This window comes from Panthera uncia (genome assembly GCF_023721935.1).
Source record: "Panthera uncia isolate 11264 chromosome B3 unlocalized genomic scaffold, Puncia_PCG_1.0 HiC_scaffold_2, whole genome shotgun sequence".
NCBI lineage: Eukaryota > Metazoa > Chordata > Mammalia > Carnivora > Felidae > Panthera > Panthera uncia.
This window is the reverse complement of record NW_026057583.1, coordinates 1,576,768-1,600,695: the sequence shown is the minus strand read 5'-3', so window position 1 is coordinate 1,600,695 and position 23,928 is coordinate 1,576,768. Positions and strand designations below refer to the sequence as shown.

The 23,928-nt window shown below is 53.2% G+C and overlaps 2 protein-coding genes across 7 annotated transcripts in view; both read left to right on the top strand.

Annotated features, from left to right (window-relative positions):
- IQGAP1 (IQ motif containing GTPase activating protein 1) overlaps positions 1-6,957 on the top strand; it is a 224,954-nt gene extending 217,997 nt beyond the window's left edge. For 2 of the 6 annotated variants that reach the window (XM_049614186.1, XM_049614184.1), the window contains 4 exons: positions 481-681; positions 765-845; positions 3,015-3,114; positions 3,548-6,957. In XM_049614186.1, coding sequence (XP_049470143.1) covers positions 481-681; positions 765-845; positions 3,015-3,114; positions 3,548-3,756 — 591 coding nt within the window. In that variant the 3' untranslated portion in view covers positions 3,757-6,957. The remainder of the gene's footprint in view (positions 1-480; positions 682-764; positions 846-3,014; positions 3,115-3,547) is intronic. The other 4 variants (XR_007454151.1, XR_007454149.1, XR_007454150.1 and 1 more) reach the window with 4 other exon arrangements.
- The window catches only part of BLM (BLM RecQ like helicase), a 164,871-nt gene that overhangs the window by 11,852 nt on the left and 129,091 nt on the right, over positions 1-23,928 (top strand). The gene's annotated exons all lie outside the window — the stretch shown is intronic.

Below are 23,928 nucleotides of genomic sequence, written 5' to 3'. Positions count from 1 at the left end.
TTCCCTCCCGTTTTCTTCGTCCCTGTGTTGTTTATTATTCTGGTGTTATTTCTTTTTAAAGTGTTAATTCATTACTGTTTCCTGTTGTTCAATGTTGTTCTAGTGTTTTTAGTAGAGTTTGGGGAGGCAGCAGAGATAAGTTATTTTTTTTTCCCCATCTTAAACCAGAAGTTATGGCTTTAAAAAAACACACATGATTTTCACTGAGGATGCTGGTTAAATTAGCAGGTGTTTGGTTCTGTTTTTGTTTTTTTGTTTTTTGTTTTTTTTTTTAAGACACGAGAAATTGTCATTGAATGGGAACTGTTTTGTGGGGAAGTGAGACTTAAGGTCACTTTGAAGGAGCAGAAGTGGGAGCCTAGCACAGAGGGCCCAGGGGAAGAAGAAGTTGGGCTTTTCCCTCGCCTTGACGGCTCCTAATCTGAAAGGATTTACCGCTAGAACTGCCAACCAAAGCTAATTAGTGGCTTTGTTTTACAGATGGTGTCCTCGGATCGAAGCCCGCTCTCCTTCCTGCCCACAGACGCTCAAACCCAGGTGTCCCCGCCGCCCCCTTACCCCACCCCCCAGGATCTCCCCCAGCCCCTCCTGCAGCAGCCCCGTGCCCAGGAGCCCCCCGCTCAGCAGCCGCAGGTGGCCTCATCCCTGCCTCCTTCTGGCTTCCAGCTCCTCTCCGCCCAGGTGGGTCCTGAACACCGGTCGGGAGGGAACACTTAGTTTACCCCGAGTTCCAAGCTAAACGTTCCCTTCCTTGTTCCAATAAGGGTTCACCTGTGACCAACTTCTTCCCGGATGTGAGCTTTGACCAGCAGTCCATGAGGCCAGGCCCGGCCTTTCCTCAACAGGTGAGTGATCACCCAGGCGTGCCTCTTCCTTCGACCAGGAACCGCACTGTTGAACCTGTTCAGGGTGTAGACTGAGCTAGCTCGGCCATTTCCCTGGGGAGTCTCTGGCATCCTGGATTAGGTGCTCCACTGCCCTGGGTTCGGGTGTGTTCAGTGGCCGAGGGGGCCTGGAATCTCCCCTAGCCCTCAGGTGCTGGTGCCGGCTGCCTTGTTTAGTGGCCGGCCTCTGCAGAAGCGGGTAGGAGACGCCTGGTGACGGTCTAGACACAGACTTGTAGCATGGCTTATGGCAGAAGGGACCACCACGGTCCACTGATCTATCCTGCTGAGGAGACTGAGACACAGGAGGGTCCCAGGTGGGACCAAAAAGATCTTTTCTTTTCTTTTTTTTTCTTTTTTAAATTTAAAAGAAAGTTTATTTACATATTTTTGAGAGAGAGCATGAGTGGGGGAGGGGCAGAGAGAAAGAGAGGGAGACAGAGGATCCCAAGCAGGCTCCATGCTCTCAGGGCAGAGTCCACTGAGGGGCTCGAACCCACGAGTTGTGAAATCATGACCTGAGATGAAACCAAGAGTTGGAGGCTTAACTGACTGAGCCACCCAGGTGCCCCTCTTCTTTTTTTTCCGTAAAGACTTTTTTAAAATGTTTATTTATTACTGAGAGAGAGACAAAGCATCAGCATGGGAGGGGCAGAGAGAGGGGGAGACACAGAATCCGAAGCGGGCTCCAGGCTCCGAGCTGTTAGCACGGAGCCCGGCGCGGGGCTCGAACTCACAAACTGCAAGATCGTGACCTGAGCCGAAGTCGGATGCTTAACTGACTGAGCCACCCAGGCACCCCTTCTTTTTTTTTTTTTTTTTAATATCTGTTTATTTTTGAGAGAGTGGGGAAGGTACATACAAGCGTATGCAAGTGGGGGAAGGTGCAGAGAAAGAGGGAGAGAGAGAACCCCAAGCAGGCTCCATGCTGTCAGCACAGACCCCTATGTGGGGTTCAATCCCATGAACCATAAGATCGTGACCTGAGCCAAAATCAAGAATCAGACGCTCAACCGACTGAGCCACCCAGGAGACCCCCCTAAGATATTTTCATTCAACCACTTCCTTTTGCTTTTTAGGTTCTCCCTAACCATCACTTAAAATATATCTAGATTTTATAGTGTTAAGTGTGGATTGGGCTTAGGATGGGTTAAGAAGAGAAGGGTTTGAGCATTTTTTTTTTTTTTAAGATTTTTACAATGTTTTTTATTAGAGAGAGAGTGAGCACGTGCAAGTAGGGGAGGGGCAGAAAGAGGAAGAGAGAGAATCCCAAGCAGGCTCCCTGCTCTCAGCGCAGAGCCAGACAAAGACATGGGCTCCATCCCAACAAACCGTGAGATCATGATCTGAGCAGAAACCTGGAGTCGGATGCTTAACTGGCAGAGCCATCCAGGCGCCCCTACGGGTCTTAATAACAATTACAACAGTAAAATAAATAAATAACAGATGTTTCCCGAGTGGGCCATGGTAAAGACTCATGGCATAAACCAGTAGTCCCTGCCTTCTCATTTTCTGAAGAAGCCGGTTTAGTTTATGAGTCAGAGAGTCTCCCTGAAAAATGATAGGAATGCATACTTTTGAAAGATTTTTAAAAAATAGTTTGGAATATGCATTTCTGGAAAGGCACCGGAGACAGTGTCCAGTTCTGACCAGTCCTCACCGAGGCGTTCTCATGGAGAGGGACCTGCGTAGGGTTCCTTCACCTGAGAAGGAAAGGATATCACCTCCTCATTTTTCTAGAAACCAAAGGGGGAAAGAGTCCATTGGTCACATCACTTCCTTGGTGATACATGGAACCTTTGAAGGGCTCCCACGGACGGTGTGTCCAAAGGCCTTGGTGTGGCTGGGGGGGAGAAGGTGTGAGACCAGAGCTGCTGCAGAGACCATGACTGTTGATGTCTCCTAATGGCTTGGTGGGCCCGGCCGTGTGTGAACGGGGACGAGCCATCCACACTGTGGGCCTCAGGGACCCCCTCCTCCACCCGAGCACCTGCTTGCCTGAGAGGAATATTCTGTGTGGGATCCTAGAGAGAAGGGACCCTAAGACGGTCTTGCTCTGGGAGCACCTTGCATTATTCTCTCCTTGGAAGCAGAGGTCGTTCCTTACAGTGTAACCTTGGATGCTTCCAGGTGCCCCTGGTGGAACAAGGTCCGCGAGAACAGGACGCGTTTCACTTGAGACCCAACCTGTATTCCAACTGCGGGAATTTCCCAAACACCATCCTGACAGGTGAGCGTGGGCCAGCCCTCAGCCTCCTTACCATGTTCGTTTTGTTGTGCCTTCACACACACCGTTGTAAGATAGTATACACGACATCAGATGAGGCCAAAAATTAAGGTCTCCGGCGCAGCGTTGCCTTTTTGAAACGCAGGTGCCCGGCCCCAGAGACGGTGAGCCAGTGGGGAAAGGGCCTGGTGCTCCGAGCCTTTTCCGAACTAGTTAGTTTGAAGTTCAAAGGGAGAAAAGCCTGCAAAAATGGGAGGGTCGTGGAACTGACGGAAAAGCACGTAGATTCTAGAGCCACCTGGACGCCTGGGAGTGGGTGGGACACAGGCAGTCACTGTCACGGTGGGGAGGACGACAGGGACGGCCTCTGAGGGGATATCCTCCGTTGTGTGTGCCTCTTAACCCGCCCTGTTTTCCCCCTTGCTGCTCCCTCCAGAAGACTCGAGTACCAGCCTGTTCAAAGACCTCAGCAGTGCGCTGGCGGGCATGCCCGAGGCCAGCCTGCACACGGACACTCCATTTCCTCTGGAAGAAGAGCTCCAGATCGAACCCCTGAGCCTGGACGGACTCAACATGCTAAGTGACTCCAGCATGGGCCTGCTCGACCCCTCTGTTGAAGAGACGTTTCGGGCTGACCGACTGTGAACAGAACAGACCAGGACCAGAATTCTTTTCTGAAGGCGCCGAAATAGGACGGCATGGAATGGAGCCAGCTACCCCCCCCTGCCCACCGGGCTTGAGTCATCTCGGGCCTCTGACACGGCAGGAGCCAACGCCATGACTCCTGGCTTTGCGACGAGGTCCCGTCTCCTACGCCATGGCTTATTCTAGACCAGAGAGCCATGCACGGCCTCACCGGCCTGCGGCGAGGGTCATGCTCTGCAGGCCGGCTGACCTGACCGGGAGCCTCCCAACGACTCAGTCATCACCGTGCCCGGTGCGTCTTTTTCTCGGCCCTCTAGTCGGTCCATGTGTACAAGCAGAAAAGAACGCTGTGATGGGGGCGGCAGTCGCCTGGTGCTGTGCCCAGAACCACTGATGTCAGTCAACACTGAAGATCGGGCCCGGAGCGGAGGCAGTTGGGGGCCACGGGCCTCCAGGAGCTGGCTCAGCCACGAGCAACGGTACCACAGCACCGCGAGGCCGCCTCCGCCCTCGCGCTTCCGGCCGGGCACCCGCCAGCTGGTGGCGGGCGGTCCCGGGGCACGGCAGACGGCCGTGATCTCGGAGATGCCTTAATTCCAATATGAAGAATTCTTCCCACGATTTCAAGCACAGACCCGAGTTTCGCAAACTGAATGCTCATTTGTCTTCTCCAAGTATGTAATCTCCTTTCTGCTGCTTTGGGACACCTCTTCCTGTGGACGAGGGGGGAAAGGGAGGACTATTTTATTCAGTCACTGAAAACCAACAAAAATCCCCTGGTAACGGATGAGCCCGAAAAGAGGAAAGTGCTTCCTCTTGACGGCTGGGGCGGAAAGCACGGAGGGCAAGACGCACGATGCCTTCCAGATGAGCTCTAGACAGGTGCCGGCCTCCCCCTCCGCAGTCGGGTGGGAAGGGGTGGCGGGAGGTCTGAGCAGCAAGGTGGGGGGTGGGGGGTTTCTCTGTGCCATGGGAGTGTGAATGTAACCCCGCTAGGCTGATAGGCTGTAAGCTCCCCGAGTGCAGGGACCGTGCCTTATTCGTTATGAGACCCCTAGTTCCTAACAAGTGCCAGCACTCAGTAGGTGCTCATAACTGTGCATTGAATGCATGAACGGACGAACGGAGGAATGAATGAATCTGCCTCACTACGAGGCAGTCTAATCTTTCGCGTACCCCCATTCCCTGCCAAACCTCAAGGCTTTAGCTTTTTTTTTTTTGGAACACTTGTGCGTGTTCAGCATGCACTTTAATATGCTTTTAACACTAGGTGACCAAATTCACGATGAGACAGGGCGCCCCGATCTCCTCGAGGGTGTGCGCCACAGCAGGTAGGTGCAAGCTGTCTTCTGAGCACCACCGGAACGGCACCGAGCAAACTGGGGCCTCCCAGGCACTGGGACCCCGGGGATCCCGGCCAGGCCCCCACCTCCAAAGATCTTTTTCCTTTCAGATCCGTGTTGTGCTCTAAATTGCTTTCAAAAAAGACCATCATTCTTTGAGATCGAAGAAACAGTCTGCAGTAAAAGGAAGGCCTAAATCATGAAGCTATCGTTAGTCATTAGCACTTTAGCATAAAGTAGTGTTAGCGGATTTCCACCACTGCCGGCCTTCTGACCTAACCCCTGGCCACACGCCTGACGGGTGGGTTTGAAGAGCACCTCTGGGGATGGGCCTGGGCAATGGGGCAGAATGTGGGCATGGCAGGAGGGGCCGGGGAGGAGAGGAGCACTGAAGGAAAGCTGGAAGACGCTGGAACTTTTGCCGGGACAGCCACGGCCTTTTCCAGAGACACCGGCAGTGTCGCTGAAGGTTGCTGGACCGCCCCCACCCACAGCAGCAAGACCGCCCTGTGCCCCACGACGAGAGGAGTCCGTAATGGGATCCTGGGCTGTTAACCTCTGCAGACCTCTTTCCATTTCTGTCTCCAGAGGGATCACGTCACCTGCAGTCTTTCAAATAACCCTGATGGCACAGCTGCCTCTGTGGGGCCCGAGTCCTCCGCTTCACGTTAGCCCCAAACCTCTGCCGTTGAATTAGGAAATCCACCCAGGGTCCTTGCCTCAGCTCCAAGCCCCATTCCCAGTTAAAACTTTCATACTGAGGATCTCGGGAGGGGGTGACTCTGTTAAAAGCACAAGCCTTTTCCCTGTGATGCTACGCCATTCCCCAGCGTGCGGAAGAAGCCGGCTCCGTGCTGCCTGCCCTGTGCCCCAGGCCCCGGGAAATCTGACCTGGCCTCTCAGACGGGGATCGGGGATCGGTGCCCCTGTTAGGAGTTTGGTTTTGTTTTTTTTTTTTAGGTACCAGCATAACCCACTCTTTGCACAGTGCCTTACCCGTGGGGCTGGGGGCCCAGCCCTCTGTCTGCACAGCAGTGCCGCCTGTATAGCGTGATGCCTGGGACCCGCGTGGTGCAGGCCCACCATCCCTAGGGCATTCTCCCTGGGACTGGTGCAGAGGCTCCCAGGAAAAGTGACTTGTCTGGGGGCGTGTCATGACGACAATGAGGTTTAGCACTGAATTAAATTTGTCCTTAGGTCCACCAGCCCATTCTTTTCCCGTGAAAAGGTGTTGGGCATTACACAACCCACTTTGCTTAGCCAGCGTCAAGGACACCCACGGACGGGTGTCCCTCCGACCTCCAGCGCGTAAGCCTACACTCATCGCTGCCTTTGCAACAAACCAGGCGAGGCCCTCGGCATCCGAAGTGGCTGCATACATCAGAATAAACTCTCTTCCAATATTTAGTCTTGTTACAAGAAACCGATGGCTGTACTATTCTCATTTATTAGCAGTTAAACAATATAGAACTAAAAACCTATCTGTGTTCCATTTTTTTCCTCATTTCCATACAGTTGTGGTTTTTAGGACACACGGTGTTAGGAGAAACATTTTTTGATCACGTCAAGACCACCATAAATTCTCCTTTGTCCCATCTCACTTCTCCTGTGTGCCGGCCCATGTGCGCATTCGAAGACCTTTCCAGCTCTGACTCCCGTCGGCTCTGTCATGCACAGACGGTTCCATTGCTTGGCGAAGGAGCCCTCACAGCAACTAATCAGACTTTCTGCCAGTGTCCTAACTCCCAGGTCCCTTGTTAAACAATATTTAAAGATTGGAATTTGTATAAAGTAGCTTCCAAGTTTTATAATACGTCGTTTTACATCTTTCGTAATTAAAAGCAGCACAATAAGGTTGTATCTGCGCTTGGTGTTTTCCTTCAGCCTCGGGCGACGTGAACTTGGGGAAGCGCCGCCTTCTCAGCTAGGCCTGTCGCTGGGCTTCCGGGTCCTTGGCTCGGCGGGTCCTGCATGGGCCCCGCTTGTCATGTGTTCCTAACACGCGCTCTTGCCCCTGTGCCCGGGAGAGTGGGGCCTGAAATTGGGCACGTGGTTCCTCTGAAGCCGTGGGTGCCAAGGGCAGAGGGCGGCCTGGCAGCGCCCCTTCCAGACCCCTGCTCCGGCCCTCACCTAAGACCCCTCCCCTTTGGAGGTTTAGGCCACTGATGCTCCTTCCCCCGGTGTTCTGCTGTCATGTTCTGCCCCCACCCCCAGCACTCCCCTCCTCGCCAAGAGCTTGGGCTCTGTTTTCTGCCCAGCCCTGTCCCCTCCACTTTCCAGCGGGTTTCCAGGCCAATTCACCCCCATGCCCCCTACCCCAGCCATGCCTCCTTCAGACCCATCTCCTCAGCCACGTCCAGGGCTTGTCACAAAGGTGACTCAGCCGAAGGCTTACTCAGAAATCCCGTCTATGGCCCAACTTCCTGGGCCACCATGTCTGCTCTGGTCCACACACCCCATGTCCTTTGACCCCACTGAGAATTCTCTCCCTTGACCCTTCTTTCAGCCTCTCGGGCCTCTCCTGGCTTTCCTCCCTTCCCTGAGCAGTGGCCTCCATGACAGGGTCGCAGCCCTCCTCCTGCTCTGATCCTCGGCCTTTCCCTGCTGGGATCCCCACGGGAGAAAACCAGCAACCCCACTCTGTCCCCTAAGCCGATCCTCTCCTGCCTCTCAGGAGTGTTCCGGACCTCCCCTCTCCGGACGCCCAGACATTCAGGCCCCTGGGGGCAGCTCCCTCAGCGCCCCACCTGCCATCCATCCCTCCGCCTTTCCCAAATTACCCCAAATCTCTGTCCCTCCCCGGTACCTTCCCCCGCCACCTTACCTAGTTCTCGCTTGCCACACGGTGGCTGATCTGCTCTTCCTGCGGTAACGTCCCGCCGCCCCAGACCTCATCCCTCCCCAGACTCTTCTTCCTGTACATATATGCCTTGTCTCCTCCTCACTAACAACAAACAGAAGGAAACAACCCTTCCCCAACCTGGCTTCTCCTTGGACCATCACCTTGTCTGCTCTCCCTCCTGGAAGAGTTGATCATGCTCTACTCATACCTTTCTCTTGACCCGGCTGCAAACCCCTCTGCCCAACACCCGGTCCCAGCCCCTCTCGCCTGTCCAGTCCCTCTCCTGACCTTTAAGCCCTGTGGCCACTCGCTGCCCCCCCAAACCCTCTCTCTGGTTCTTGTTCACTCAGGTCACATGTCCATTTCCTCCTTGGCCATCTTTTCTGCTTCAGATCAGCGGTCCCCAGGCCACCTGTCCAGTGCTCCAAGTAGACCCCCACACGCAGCCCCCTACCCCACCCACCTGTTCGCTCAGGTTCACCTGCACCCCACCCCATGCCGCCAGCTGCCTTCGTCCTTCGTGGATCTGTGTGCACCAGCGAGCACCCATAATCACCCTTGGACATCCACCTTCTCCGCGGGAGTCTAGACTGCCAGGACAGAGGCCACACTTGTGCACTAAAGTCCCCTTCTCCGGGCCTGGCATGTAGCAGGTGCTCAGGAAATACTCTCAAACTCCTGTATGCTCCCTCTGAGACCACGGTCCCCACCCTGACACTAAAGCTGGATGCAAGCCGTCCTGCACACCCCTCCCCTTCACTTGTCAGACCCAGCCCGAGTCCCAGGGCCATCTCAGCCTCCATTCTCTCCTCAGCCTCATGGCCTGGCTACCTCCTCATCTCCAGCCCCGTAAGACAGCCTCAACGTGCCTTCAGAAATCAACAGAGTAACGAATTTCACTGTGTGCCTCAGGGTCCCTATCTATAAAACGGGACGATAAGCGCCGTCCCCCCATTTAATAGCGCCGTAGGGGGTAAAATGAACTCACACAAAGGACCTACAATTGTGCCCAGCACCTGACAAACATTCAATAAATGTCAATCGTTACAGGTATTATCTGTTGTGTGAATATGCTGCCCTCTCAAAGGCAGGAGGCACAAACCTTTAGTAGCACTAACTTGTACAATGCTCGCTTTCAAATATGAAATCCTAGTACAGAGAGGAATGTTTTAACTTGACCTTATTTTCGTCCTATTGGCCTAATGAATGCTGTACCCTTGGCAAGTATGGAAGTCAAGAAGCCCCTTACATGCGACTATGTCCCAGTGTGGACACTAGATGGTGCTGAGACCATAAGAGTGGCTGTTCCGACCCAGAAACAGCTGGATTGAGCCACCTGACCCTCTTAAATTTAGCCTCTGGACCGGGGTGGAGGCCGTGCTGGTTCCAACTGGATCCTCTGACGGCCGAGTGCACCAAGAGGTCTGTCCAGCGACCACTCAGCCGCGGACGCCAGACACTGCCCACCACACGTCCCTCACGGCCACCTGACCACCTGAACGTAAGGCAGGGCAGGGTGACTTCCTGGGTTTACAAGAGGCGCAGTCACCCGGCTCAAGGCGGGGCACACGCTCTGCGCCCCAGGCCGGGCGCCTCCCACCGGCCGCAGCACCGGCTCCCGAGGCTCAGTTGTGCAAGTGGAGCTCCGGAAACCCGTGGCCTCGCCCTCCCGCCGTGACCTCGCAGCTGGGGGCCCGGCCCCGCCCCGCCCGCCCGGCCACCAACGGGACGACGCGCGCGTCCTCACCGCGGAGGCGGGGGGGGGGGGGGGGGGGGGGGGGAGGCTGGGCAGGAGCTCCGGAGCCACCCCCGCCCCATTTCTCTTTTCCAGAAATGTATTTTTTTTTTAAGGTTTTGTTTTTAGAACAGCGCCCCGCTCGTTATGAGACACTCGTGTCACACTCAAGAGTACAAACAGAAAATGCTCCAGTGGACACCGGCGCCCCCAGAATCCTCGGCGGCGACCTCTTTCTCCGTCCATCTTCAGAGAGAAGGACGGATGGACGGATGGAAATCTTTCCCAGAAAAGGGCTCCTGCAATGATACACGCTCTTCGGGGGGGGGTGGGGGGGAAGTACTTAGATTCAACAGAACAAAAGGAAGCCTGGATGTAACTGAAGACATTGCCCAACTGCAAATGATTGTGCTTCTTATGTTTCTCAATTATTTCCCTAAAAGGAAAGAAAAATACCAAGAGGCTGGATTCATTCTTTAAACATGTTTCCACTGTAGATGGCATCTCTTGACAGCCGGTGATTTGGGACGAGGAAATGAGCTCACCCGCTTCCTATCCCCTTCCCCTCCCAGAAGCTGTGAGTTCTTATTTTTACATTGTCGAGTTCTGTGCTCCTTGCATCCTGTCCTGTAACCATCCTTCCCACCATTGTTTGGCTCAGTTCCGTGCAAGCATATGGGTTTTCTGCTCACGGCCAGTCCTTTCCAAATGAGCTTCCTGGTCCTCTGTTCCCGAGTCCTTCAGCTGGGAGCTCCTCCTGACCCCTTGACTTGGCCTTCAAGGACTCTGTTCCCCGAGAGGGTCCTGTCGGTCCCAGCCTCTGGGTTGCGGCTGCCAGGCTGCAGGTCTGGAGACCTGAAGCGCGGCCCGGGGGTAGGTGGATGGTCAAACGGGCTGACGGATGCCCGGTGAAACCGGCACAAATCCCCAGTGTTGGGTCGAGCACTGCACTCTCCAAGATGATTCCTTGCTGAAAACCGAGTCTTGAACTTGTATGTGGTGATACACAGTTGAAGTTTTAGATTTTGGAAAGAAGGGAAACGACTAGGGCGTGGGGATGCAGAGAGGGGTATGGAATATTGTGTTGAAAGAAAGGACAGGCCAGGCTTCTGGCCCAGGGAACCTCCGTGACCATGTTTCCCATCGCTACCCTCACCCCCGTACATTTCATCCCGTTAACAGCAGTGCCCTCTCCTGTCTGCATTTGGAGAAATCCAACTTCTTCAGTGCCTAGGTCAAATGCCACCTCCCCTGTGAAGCCCTTCTGTGACGTTTGGATCATTATTTGGCAAATATTTACTTCCCTCCTCTCCCACTGCGGGAAGAGTGATGAGATGGCTGATGAGATGTTTAGAGACCAGACGTGGAGCCAACCACGACATGGGCTTGGCGGCAGAGCATGCCTGCTTGGGCTTCCGTCATTGCCAGGAGCACAGTTCCCCCCTGCATAGCCTGCTCGTTCCAAAACAGACCTCAACCAAACCCCTGCCAGGAGCCAATCTAGCTAGGCCCAGCAAAACTGGCCGTGGAGTCAGAAGTACATGCTTATAACGTAAGCCATTGAATGAAGGGGCCATTTGTTACGCAGCATTGCTGCAGTGATGGTTGACCAATGCACTTTCTCTGTCCGTTTTCTCTTTTGTGCTTGAGCTGTACTTTGTCCCACAGCTTTACTTTATTAACCCTAGAACTGATTTTGTTGTAGAGTCTGGCTTCCCTCTGGTCTATGAGCAGCTTGAGGCGAGGATGGTGTCTGACTCAATTCTGACAACCCGGTGCCCAGTTGAATGGCACCCAAAGTCATCCTTTCCATCTGCAACCTCTCCAGGACAGCCGGTCTCAGTGGAGAGCCCAAGGCCTCTGCTTCCAGGACACATCTGCAAATTTGGACAAGAAGGCTCAAAAGCCCCACATTTCGGTATCCACTGCCAGGGAAAACACTCAGAGCACAGCTGCCCTCACCTGGGAACATTGGGACAACGGCCTCTTTGATAGGCTAAGGAATGGAAACAGGGAGACGACCTGGTAAGTTCATATGAGAGGGGTGGGGACGGGGAGAATATAAACAAAGAACCCTGGAGCCACAGAAACCTTGGAAGGTCAGTTTGCAAGGTGTCCAAGTAACTGGGAGGCAGTGATGGCACAATGGAGGTCTGTCCCAGGGGGATGAACACCAGAGCCAGGGTTCTGGGGTTGGGAGGGGTAGCTGCAAACTGGGGTTGCCAAACTCTGCCCACCAGCATCTTGCCATGACAACCTAGGTTCCAGCTAGCCTAGTTTCCTTAAAATTCATCATCCAGACCAGGACACTTTCTGAGAGGCAAAGCAGACACTATTCATAATTATGCCAGGACGGGGGTGCCTGGGTGGCTCAGTCGGTTAAGTGTCCGACTTCGGCTCAGGTCATGATCTTACAGTTCATGAGTTCGAGCCCCGCGTCGGGGTCTGTGCTGACAGCTCAGAGCCTGGAGCCTGCTTCAGACGGTGCGTCTCCCTCTCTCTGCCCCTCCTCCTCTTCCTCTCTGTCTGTCTGTCTCTCTCTCTCAAAAACAAAGAAACATTAAACAATTTTTTTAATAAAAACAATAATCGTGCCAGGACAACGGACATAATCAGGGACGGGCAACCAAAGAGAGACGTGCGGTCAGCCTGCGTTGCAAGGAACCAGACCTAGAGGCAATATTGCTTACGGGCTGAGCGCATGGGCTCTGGAATTAGAGACCTGGGTTCAAACGTGTCTCTGCCCATCCTGGCCGTGAAGCCAGGGCAAGTCAGTGGCCTCTGCGTGCTTCAGTCTCCTCATCTATAAAATGGGGACGACGATGCCCACCTCGTGGGCTTGCACCTGCCCCTAGGAAGTGCTCCCTAAATGTTAGCTTGTCATGTTTGCCGTAATTCTTTTTAATAAGTCGGCCCTTTATTACCGGACTTCAGAAACACAGTAAAAGGATTTGTTGAGACCACCAAGCTCACGCTCTGAAAGGAGCACTGAACAGAATTTTCTCGGCACGCAGAGGGGTCCTGTCTGAGCCCCCATCCTCTCTCCCTAAGGAACCGGGGGGACCGGCCAGTCTGGCCAGGGTGCAGGGGTCATCCTCAGCTCTTTCCCGGTTCCGGAGCCTCAGGACTCACCTCAGAGGATGCTAAGTCTCCACCTGCTCAAAGCCGGGCCTCGTGAGTACCGACTCTTCCTTAACCAGTTTCCACAGGGGCTGCGTTTCCCCTCAGCAAACCCTGCACCTTTCCAGGGCCGGGGTTACTGATGGGGGAGCCTCACAAGCCGGGACCTCCCTTCCCCGAAGCCAGGCCAGCCCAGCCCCAGTCCCCTGGCCGCTCTTGCTCGATCCATCTGGCCTATCAGACGTTCTCTCCCGGGAACCCGAAGCTTGAGTGGGAGAGACACAGAGTCCGGGTGTCATTGAAATTGAGCCACATTCACGGCAGTGCCCCAGAGGGGAGGCTTCCACCGAGGCCCCCGAGCAGCTAGCATTGTGCCTGCTTGTTCGCCTGTTCCTCCAAGCCTGTGCAGCCCCACTAACCTCAAAAGTCCCCGGGAGTCCCCGGGAGTGAGGACTTCAGCGGCCAGCTCGCAAAGACCGAACTCTCGAGGCATAGCGTGGGAATCACTGCAGCTCTGGTCCCCCCAGCTGGGGTGACCATCCTGCCCCCCACCCCCCCGCCCCGCCCCGGGCTCGTGTTGCTGGCCCTGCCTTCTGGATCAGGTGGTGGTGGTGGTAGCTGGCGAGACGTTTCACTTCCTGCTGCAGGTAGCTGTCCCTGGCCTCACTCCGGGGAATTCCCAGTGTCACGTTGTCACACACCTCTAGCCATCGCAAACAGTGCTGTCCAGTGCCCCACCTCCCTGCCAAGGCCTGGCAATCCCGGGCTCACAGGATGCTAATGACGGGTGCACAGATGAGCATCCCACAGGCCTGGGGTAGGGCTGGCTGCTTGGGTGCAGTGGCAGCGATCAGATGTCTTACCGAAGGACTTTCCAGAAGCTTTAATGTGCCAACCCACCTCCAGGAGGTTGATGTGGTAGGGCAGCATTTCTCAAGCTTATTTAACCCTGCATCCTGTGTTCTGGGCCCACCTTGTGAGCCGGAAGTTCTGTGGAACCTGCTGGGAAAGGCGTGGAAACAGGTAGGGATGGGTGAGGGCAGGATGCAGGGGGGAATTAGAGACTTTGAAAGGACCAGACGAAGAGAGGGGAAAGGATGCATCCAACAGGGAGAAAGAGCTCAAGAGGAGGAGAAGGCACCCAGCATTTCCGACATGCCCGTGGGCCCAGGCTCCAAGAAGCCTGAGAGAGGCCTCTGACCAGTCCGTGAATATTATTATTACATCTACTGGTTACCAATGTTAATAAAAACAAGCGACCACCCCAGAAGCCGCACCTGAAACTTGAATAGGAAATGGAGATGGGCTGCTGCCTGTGAAGAGCGCCCCCTGGTGTTCTCTCGCTGCCTCTACAAACCTTTGCGGGCACCTGTCGTGGGACTTGCTGGCCGGCAGCCTCTGGTCCACGGCTGATTTTTTTTTTTTTTTCTTTCTTTCTCCAATTCAAAATAGTCTGCCCGGTCATCTCGTTTGTGTGAATGTGAGTGTGACTCAGTAGATTTTTTTCTTTTTTTTGCTAAAATGATCATTATCACTTCCAGGTGACATGATTCTAGACCTGAAAACTTGGGAGAAAATTTTTAAAATATTGTTTTGTTTTGTTTTTTTAGTATAGTTGACTCACAAGAGAAAATCAAATTTAACACCACAAGAAACCGCAAGAGAAATAAGTTGTACAATTACGTAAGGATTAACGACCGAGAGATTGAATCAAGATGGCAGTTTTGCAAAGCTGCCCAATTCCAACCCGACCCTCTAAACGCGACCAGAGATACGTATTTAAAGTCCCTGTCGTGGGGCTAGAACCTGCAGAACGCTATCCTTAGTATCAGAAATTATGAGGAATAAAGGATGCTGGAAAGTGAAAGGCAAATAGATGAGACCGAGTTGAAGGAACAAAATCTAACCTCCAATGTTTAGGTAAAGATGCCTGTAAGAGAGAGGCTGGCTGCAAGGGTGTGCCAGGTGTGGGGAGTGGGGTCCAGGGAGCTGACAAGGTGACAGGCGGGTGCGGTTGAGGGCTTGCTCCTCCCCCATCCACTGGGAGAGCTGGCGACCAGCAGCTGGCGACCCATGCCTCTGGCAGACAGCAGAGAGATAAGGACAAACTGGGGGACCAGGAGGGGACACAGGGCTCATTTCCTTTGTAAACAATGAGCCCTCTATCAATAAGATAAAGGCCAACACCCAACTGAAAAACTGGGATCAAGATAGAATCAGGCAGTTCGTGGAAAATGAAACATACAAATAACAAATATCCATATGAAAAGATTCTGGACCTCACTCGTCATTAAAGAAGTGCTAATTAAGACAAGGAGATACATGTGGCTCATTATTTTTTTTAAAAAAATTTTTAATCTTTATTTTTGAGAGAGATTGAGAAAGACAGACCGTGAGCAGGGTAGGGGCAGAGAGAGAGGGAGACACAGAATCTGAAGCAGGCTCCAGGCTCCAGGCTCCAAGCTGTCAGCACAGAGCCTGATGTGGGGCTCACCATTAGCAAAGATTTCAAAAGAGTGCTCGGGGCTAGTGAGGGTGTGGGGAACAGGCTGATGGGACGTAAATTGGTGCACCCTTTCTGGAGGACAATTTGACATCAGCTATTGAACGGAATTTAATGTACTGGAAGACAATAGGATAAAATATATTTTTTATATTCTTGGAGTGGGGAAAACCTTCCTAAGGAAGACACAAAATCTAGAAACCTTAAAGGAAAAAAACGAACAGACTTGGCCTCAAAAATTTTTAACTTCTGTAGCACTAGAGACCATATCAGAGATAAAAGATCAAGTATAGGGGCGCCTGGGTGGCTCAGTCGGTTAAGCGTCCGATTTCGGCTCAGGTCATGATCTCGCCGTTCGTGAGTTTGAGCCCTGCCCCAGGCTCTGTGCCGACAGCTCAGAGCCTGGAGCCTGCTTCGGATTCTGTGTCTCCCTTTCTCTCTGCCCCTTCGCTGCTCACTCTCTCTCTCAGGAAATAAACAAAAAAAAAAAAAAAAAAAAAAAAAAAGAGCAAGTATAGAGAACAGGTGCGACACACATAACCTAAAATAGCAACATGCATAACAACTTAAAATACACAGAGTCCCTCCGTAGAGAATCTAAAGCTTTATATTCCAAAATATAAATGGTCAAAGGACACGAACAGGCAAGTCACAGGAGAATTCAAATGGCTTCTAGTTGAGAAAGGACACTTGTGCTCGCTAGGGGTCAGAGAAATGCAAATTTAAAAATTGAAAATATTTAGTGCTGGCAAAAGGAAAAGAGTGGTTTTGTATGCTGTGGTCATTATGTGCCGGTAGAGTCTTTAGACGGGCCATCGGGAGAACCTGTCAACATGTAAAATGTGCAGATAAGCTTCCAGGAATCTTTTCTTTGGGAATACCCGCTTCTGTGGAAATACCCGCTCAACTGTACGTGGATGTGTCAGAAAGTACAGTAAACCCTTGGTCTGCGAGCATCATTCGTTCCAGAAACATGCTGGTCATCCAAAGCCCTTGTATATCAAAGCGAATTTCTGCATAAGAAATAATGGAAACTCAGATGATTCGTCCCACAGCCCAAAAATATTCCTATAAAAATGATTACGGTACCGTAATATAATACAAAATAATAAGAAAATACAAAATATAAAGAAAAATAAACAAATTAACCTGCACTTACCTTTGAAAACCTTCGTGGCTGGTGTGAGAGAGACAAGCGAGAGGAGGGTGATCGTGTAGGACGACTTTCACGATCACTGACGGAATCACTGCTATTGGCCAATGGAATCTTTTTCTTTTTGTGCAACTTTAACAAGGAGCCTATCCAATGACCTAGAATGAGCAAAGCATTCTTAACCGACTGAGCCACCCAGGCGCCCCCTAGCAAAGCATTCTTAAGCTCTCTCTTGTCTGAAAAAGCAAAGGACTGTCCCGAGGTGCTTTGAAGTGACAAAAATACACTAATGCCAATTGTGGGCACCTTCCAATGTTCTGAAAAATCACTGATCTCTGCCAAACACCACAACCTGAGACCGAGCATCCGAGCATGGGAGACGATCACCCACAATCCTGCAGAGAAAGAGAGAGAGAGAGAGAGAAAAAACCATTGGGCTCAGTTGTGATCATGTGATATCCTGCGTCACGTCCTACTTGTATTGCAAGACACTGCTCGTTTATCAAATTAAAATTTATTAGAAATGTTTGCTCGTCTTGCGGAACACCCGCAGAACAAGTTACTCGCAATCCAAGGTTTTACTGTATGCTCATCCCAGAACTGTTCGTATTAGAGAAACAATGGAGAGGATCTAAAGAATCAGAGAGCGAGAAGAGAAAGGCGACTTCACTTTTTGTATGTTTGTGTGTGAGCTTTTTCAAACGTTTTTATTTATTTTTGGGACAGAGAGAGCCAGAGCATGAACGGGGGAGGGGCAGAGAGAGAGGGAGACACAGAATCGGAAACAGGCTCCAGGCTCCGAGCCATCAGCCCAGAGCCTGACGCGGGGCTCGAACTCACGGACCGCGAGATCGTGACCTGGCTGAAGTCGGACGCTTAACCGACTGCGCCACCCAGGCGCCCCTGTGTGTGAGCTTTTTCTATTTAATATTGTTTTAAGTTAATGCCCCAGAGGGGGGAAATGCTCTGTGTCTGATTTTCTGGAAATTATTACAGTGAAATTCCGGCACCTGCTTTCCCCAAACCCCATTCACATGTCCCCGAAATCAATCCACACAAGGTCTCAGGCACAGCCCAGAACAAAAGAGGAGGAGCATAGCTTAGACTCCGGGATCCTTGTAACCCAGCACCTCCTAATGGGAAGAGAGGCAGAGGTAGATTCCCTTTGCACCACCCCTTACCCCACCTGGCTGGGGAGGCTGATGTCAGGTGAGGATGTGGCCACATCTGCATGGAGGAGGCAGGAGATATCTGGGCTTAGCACTCTGCCCAGCCCGGGAGAGGGACCCAGGACAACAGCCTAATCCTCCGGCATCAGGTTCAGAATAGCTTCGAGGAGAGCAAGGAAGAGAACTCACCCATATCACCCCAAGCCCGGGGACATTCACAGTGAGGTCACGTAGACTCGGGAGCCCAGGAGAACAACCCGGGTACAGGAAGAGCCAGGACGACGGTAAAGCAGGGTGGTGGGTCTTTGCGCCGTCCTCCTCCAAACAGCATGAGTGACTCAGCCCTCCCGAGGGTGCCACGTTCTCTCTGCTTCCGCCATTTGGTCTCATCTCTCTCGTGACACCCCGTCCATGTGAGTCCTACTCAGGGCTGATGATCCAAATACCTAACAGCTACCAGAGCATGGGCCCCCGCCAGGCAAAACAGACACCAGCTGTGAACAACGGAAAGAGATAGCAAATTACCCGCTAAACTCGCTGGCTTAGAACAACAAACATTTATGGTCTCACCCACTTATGGGTCAGGAATTTGAAGCCGCTTAGCTGGATGGTTCCGGCTCAGGATCTCTCAGGAAGCTGTAGTCAAGAGGTTCAGGTGGAGTTACAGTCATTCGAAGGCTTGGCCTGGGCTGGGGCATCTGCGTCCAAGGCTGTGGGCAGGAGGCCTCTGTGCCCCCCCCCCCCCCCCCCAGCGGACCTCTCCAGAGGGCCGCTTGGGCATCCTCACAACATGGCGGCTGGCTTCCGCAGAGGGACTGACCCAAGAGAGCAAGGCTGAGTCACAGTGTCTTTTATGACCTAGCCTCCAAAGTCACACACTGCCATTTCTGCAATACCCTAGCAGTCGCACAGGTCAGCCATACTCTGTGTGGAAAGGGACGGGCACAAGGCATAAATACCAGGAGGTGAGGATCGGTGAGTGACATTCTGGAGGCTGCTCCCTCTTCGAAATCCTCTAACGGATTGCCACCCCTTAGAACAAAACACAAATGCCTGCCCGTGGCCTGCAAGGGCTGGCGGGACTGGGGCCCTGCCTGCTTTCCAGGCTCATCACGCCCTTGGCCACTTGCGCTAACTGCCAGATGCGCCAACCTGTCCCTCAGGGTCCCACGCTCATCCTCCACGGTCTCCACTACATCCGCCTGGAAGCCTCCCTACCAGACTTTGCATGGTTCCTCCTCACCTTTTAGGTCTCGGCTCCAATGCCACCTCCTCAGACAGGTTCCCCTGACCACCTTACCAAAAATAGCCCCCACCCCTGCCTGCCTCTCTCTCTCACATCACCTCGCGTGGTGTCGCCCTCCACGGTTGCAAATGTGTAGCTACGACATGAGCGATGACCCATAATTTACATTTTGTGGCACCGATTCGATGTATTTCCACATGCAGTCGGTTCCGATGTCTCGCTACGTTTCCTCCATTTCCTTCCGAGACACCCCTTCACATCACCCCGTGTTGGCTTCTTCCCGGCACAGCGCTGACCCCTCTCTGAAATGATCCTGTGCGTCGGATTATTGCCCTTCTCCCTTCACGTGCCAGTGAGAGCCCTTGCTTTTAAGCAACAGACTCTTTCCTAGCTAGTTGAAGCTGAAGAGGAATTTATTAGCAGAGAGGAAGCACCTCAGAAGTCGCCAGGAGAGCAGAGAACTAGGCTTGGAGGTCATCTGTGTGGATCAGTCCTTGTATGAGCCCCACTGCGCGCGCGCGTGCACACACACACACACACACACACACACCGCTGTTGCCCGGGGCGGCACTTGAAGGTGGAGACCACCACGGGGATGCCTGCAGCTGCCGACTCTGGGATCCGGATGGATCTGCTGTACTCTCTCCAGAGAACGTTCCTCGGCACCTGCCTCTCAGTGTCACGTGGATGCGGGCGCATCTGATGGCTGGCGTCTTGTGTCACCTTCTCTGCTCCATCTGCAAGCGAGGCTGGGAACCTACGTGGCTTCCACAGAGGGAGATGTCAGTTCATAAGGCGGGGAAGCCTCAAACCGAGGAAGAGTGTGCCATGGTTCAGTGCATGGATGCCAGTGCATTGATGACATATATCGTGTCCTGTCTACTCTTTCGGCTACTTCTCATCACCAACCCCTCTCTCATCCTCAGACTTCACAAACGACAACACAACCCAACGGCAGGCTGAGAGCCGCTTCTCAAAAAGAAAATAGTTACTTGTGCAAAAACTGCATGGCTCTGCTCCAAAACTTTAGGGCTTGCTGCCAGCCTCTGACCATCTCGTTCATGTGTTTATTTATTGCCTGCCGGGAGCCCCCCTCCGGGTAAGTGCCGTGAGAGCAGGGCCCTTGTTTCTTGCCTCTGTATCCTCGGGACCTAGAACGGTGCCTGGCACATCATGGCGCCCGTAGATGTCAAGTTCATGAACTGTATGCGCTTAATAAGGCAGAAATGGCAGGGTGTCACTTTCAAGCCTCGGCTCCCGTGGCCAACCGCCCTGTTCTCTGGCTGTTCTCAACTTCAGCTTCCAGGGAGGAGAAATCCGATCGGTCATCTTGTCTACTTGTGCCAAGCCGTAGATTGTCCGGGGCGGGGGGGGAGGGGGGTTGGCTATCAACTGGAGGCTTCGGGGAGGGGTGTCTGCCTACCACCCCCTGCCTCCGGGGAGGGGAGTCTCACGGCTGCGAGATCCCGAATGTGTGCGATGTGACACCGTGTCTTGTACAACGGGGTCACGTCATGCCGGAGGATTGGATTCCAAACTCTCCGTGTAAGACTTTATCCCATGTAGTCAGAGTCACACACGAACGTCCCTTCCGTTACCGCAAACCTCCCTCCTGCACCGCGTCACCTACCAAACATGCACCTCAGCCGGTTACGCTTCGAAGTGGGGACCGATGGCTGTTTCTCTGGGTGAGCACCAGACGAAGACATTGGATCGCCTTATGGGTCGTGTGATGTGAAAAGCACACGCGAGGTGCTCACAGTGTGAGAGACACAGGGGCCCCGACCCACTGAGAAAACCACGGGTTGCCATCACACCGTCTTGTGGGCCATGTGCACTGTGGGTCACAGGAGGCGGGATCTCGGTGCTACACTGTCCTCCCCTCCCCTCCCCTCCCCTCCCCGCTCCTCCCCTCTTTCTGTTTTCTCCTTCCTCTTCCCTTTTGAACACATATATAAAAGGAGGAAGCAGCGAAATCTTGTTGGCAATCCTATTCTCTGAAATAGATCTCTCACGTGAAATGGAAGAAGATTTTAGAAAACAGCAATTACCTACCGTCAGGGGGACAAAGACAGCGCTGGGGGCCTGGGGGCTCTGGTGCCTCAGCCTTGTCCCTGGAAGGTGCAGTTAATAGGGTTACAGGAGGCTGGATTATTACACAGAAGAGAGACAGAGAAACCTCTGTGATGTGTGGGGGAAACTAATGGAGAGAAGGAAGGAAGCTAAGGAAAGTGCCAGACTTCTAGGAGGAAGTGTGAACATATAGGGGGACCAGAAAATCCCTGAAATTTCTGAATAAATCAAGTGGAACAGAATCAGTGATCAAAACTTGTTTTATTTTTTCTGTTCCTTTTCCTCTTTCTTTCTTCCTCTTTCTCCCTTCCTCCCTTCACTCCTCTCTCTTTCCCTTTGTCTGTCTGTCTGTCTCTCTCTTACACACACACACACACACACACACACGGGCAGAGTTTTGTCTGTTTTCTTCACTGCTGTCTTCCCAGAACTGAAAACAGTGCCCAGGGGCACCTGGCTGGCTCAGAGTGTGGAACATCTCACCCTTTATCTCAGGGTCGTGAGTTCAAGCCCCATGTTGGGCCTAGAGCTTACTTTAAAACAACAAAGACAGGGGCGCCTGGGTGGCTCAGTCAGTTAAGTATCCGATTTAGCTCAGGTCATGATCTCACAGTTTGTGGGTTCGAGCTCCGTGTCAAGCTCCGTGCTGACAGCTCAGAGCCTGGAGCCTGCTTCCGATTCTGTGTCTCCCTCTCTCTCTGCCCCTCCCCTATTCACGCTCTGCCTCTTTCTCTCTCAAGAGTAAATAAATGTTAAAAAACAAAAGAGAACAAGACAAAAAACCAGTGCCTAGCTCATAGTAAGCCTTTAATATTTATTATATAAATGAACGGAAGACTTTATAATGAACTGAGATGGGTCATCTCACAGTAACAAAAAGCCCACCTATTCCTCTTGGTGAAATCCCTAAACTTGATGGAAAACAACAAAGACTCTCCCAAATTTCAAACAGAAAAAAAAAAAAAAAAAAGGCTAAATCGTTTTCAAAACTCTTGATAACCAAGACGAGCTTTGAACTTCACAGAGCACCAGTCACCGCCTGAGACGATGGAGGAAAACCCACAGAGTCCTGGAGGGGGTGAGTGGCTCTCAGGACTCCTGAAGCCAGGAAGACAATGGAAGCAAGTCTCCCGATGGGAACGCAGGAAAGTTGGCCTCCAGGGGCCTTGGGGGAACCCATGAACTGTGAAGGGACAGCTCTCCCTCACTCCAGCGATGTTTATGGAGAGCTTCCGTGCACCTGCCTGCCCTGTTCTCCCAGGCCTGGAGTTGCAGGGAGAGGAGGCGGCGGGTCAGTGACAAGTGCAGGAACACGGCCTTGCTGCCGTGATGTCGGTGGGGCTGGCAGGGTAGCCCCACCCACCATGGGCAGCTGCACCGCTGTGACATTGAAGGTCCCTTGGCCCTGGGTGGTGACCCACAAGACAGTCTTCCAAGAACCTGTGATCACTCTGTGCCCCGCCCCCCCGGGGCGGGCTCAGGTCAGGCACCCCTTAACCCTGGCAGAGTTGAGGCAGGGACACTAAGCGGCGGAGGGCTTGACGGCGATGACATCAACAGAGCCCAGCCAGGGTGTTTGTGTTCACTGGGCTGTGGGACGGGCAGCCGGGTCCTTCTCCTAGATCCCCAGCCTCCAGGGCTCGGCCCTTAGGAGCCTGGAGCTGCCTTTTGTCCTTCCAGGGAAGCCAGACCAGAGGCGAGCAGTAGCTTGCTCTCTCCCCTTTCCCCCTGAGCCCCAGCGTGCCAGGCCCAGGGCACCCCCCAACCCTGTCCAGGGGGCGACATCACCAGCCACGTGGCAGGAAAGGGAATGGAAAGCAATCCCTGAAGCCCAGGTCCTCGCCTCACCCCCGCCCCCCCCCCATCTGCTCTCCTTCCTTCCCCGCTGCTGCTGTGGCCACGTTATAGCCACAACATTCATGTGTACGTCCCCTGTCCATCCTTTCAGATGTATTTATTGCGTTCCCACCGTGCGCTACCAGCCGGTAGACAGAACAGCCTCAAATCCTGCTGTTGTGGGGGTTTTGACGCCACCGAGATGGTGACCAAGGCAGATCTCTACACCGGTCACCTATTCCCAGCTCCCCGAAGCTCCGGAACAATCATCACGGACGTACCACCCAACCTGTACACGGTAAGAAAGTAAGCAGTACTTTTTGTACCTTGGGGACAAAAATAAAAACCCAGTCACTTAAGTGTCACTCCTACAGCAGCATTGACTTAATGACTAAGAAAAAAAATACCATTGTCTGAACAAAGAGACATATTTGGCGAGTTTTATTATACTGACTGACATGCTTAATTCCCATCCCTCCGGAGGAAAGGAGGCACTGAGTGTTCCCCCCACCCTCACCCCCCCCCTTAAAAAAAGGATAAAAATAAATGACCAGAACAGACACAAAACAGCAGCCCCAGCTCCCTTCAGTCCCAAGCACTGTCTGGAGACTGACTCACCCAGGGATTGTACCCAGAGGGATGGCGACCCCTTCACCAGGTTCAGAGAAAATGGTGATGCACCTGCCGATGGCAGGGCCGGCCCCGGGGTCCTGGCCCGAGAGTAGCCAGGACTGGGGGGCAGGGGATGTGTGGGGAGCCCAGGCCAGTCTTCTGTCCCTCTGTCTTCTCTGTCTGTGGCTCTGTCTCTTCTGTCGCCCCTTCTCTTACTGTGTCCCTGTGTGTTTGCCCTGCCACCTTCCTGCCTCTCTGTCTCCTGGTCTGCCTGCTGGCCTGTCGGACCCGGGATCTCACATCTGCCTTTCCTCTCTCCCTCTCTCTGCTGAACCATGGCTGTTCTTTTCATGACCCTGACATGTCAGGTGCCCCTCCTAACTCACCCTGTCTCCAGGTTCCAAATCCACAGGACAGAGAGGGGGGCGCTTGGCATTTCCTCCGGGGCTGCCCTCCCCACCGTCCCATGGCTCCGTGAGCCCGCGTGCTCACGCGCAGGGCAGGGGATGGCAGGGCCCAGTCTTGCGGATGGTGGTGGGT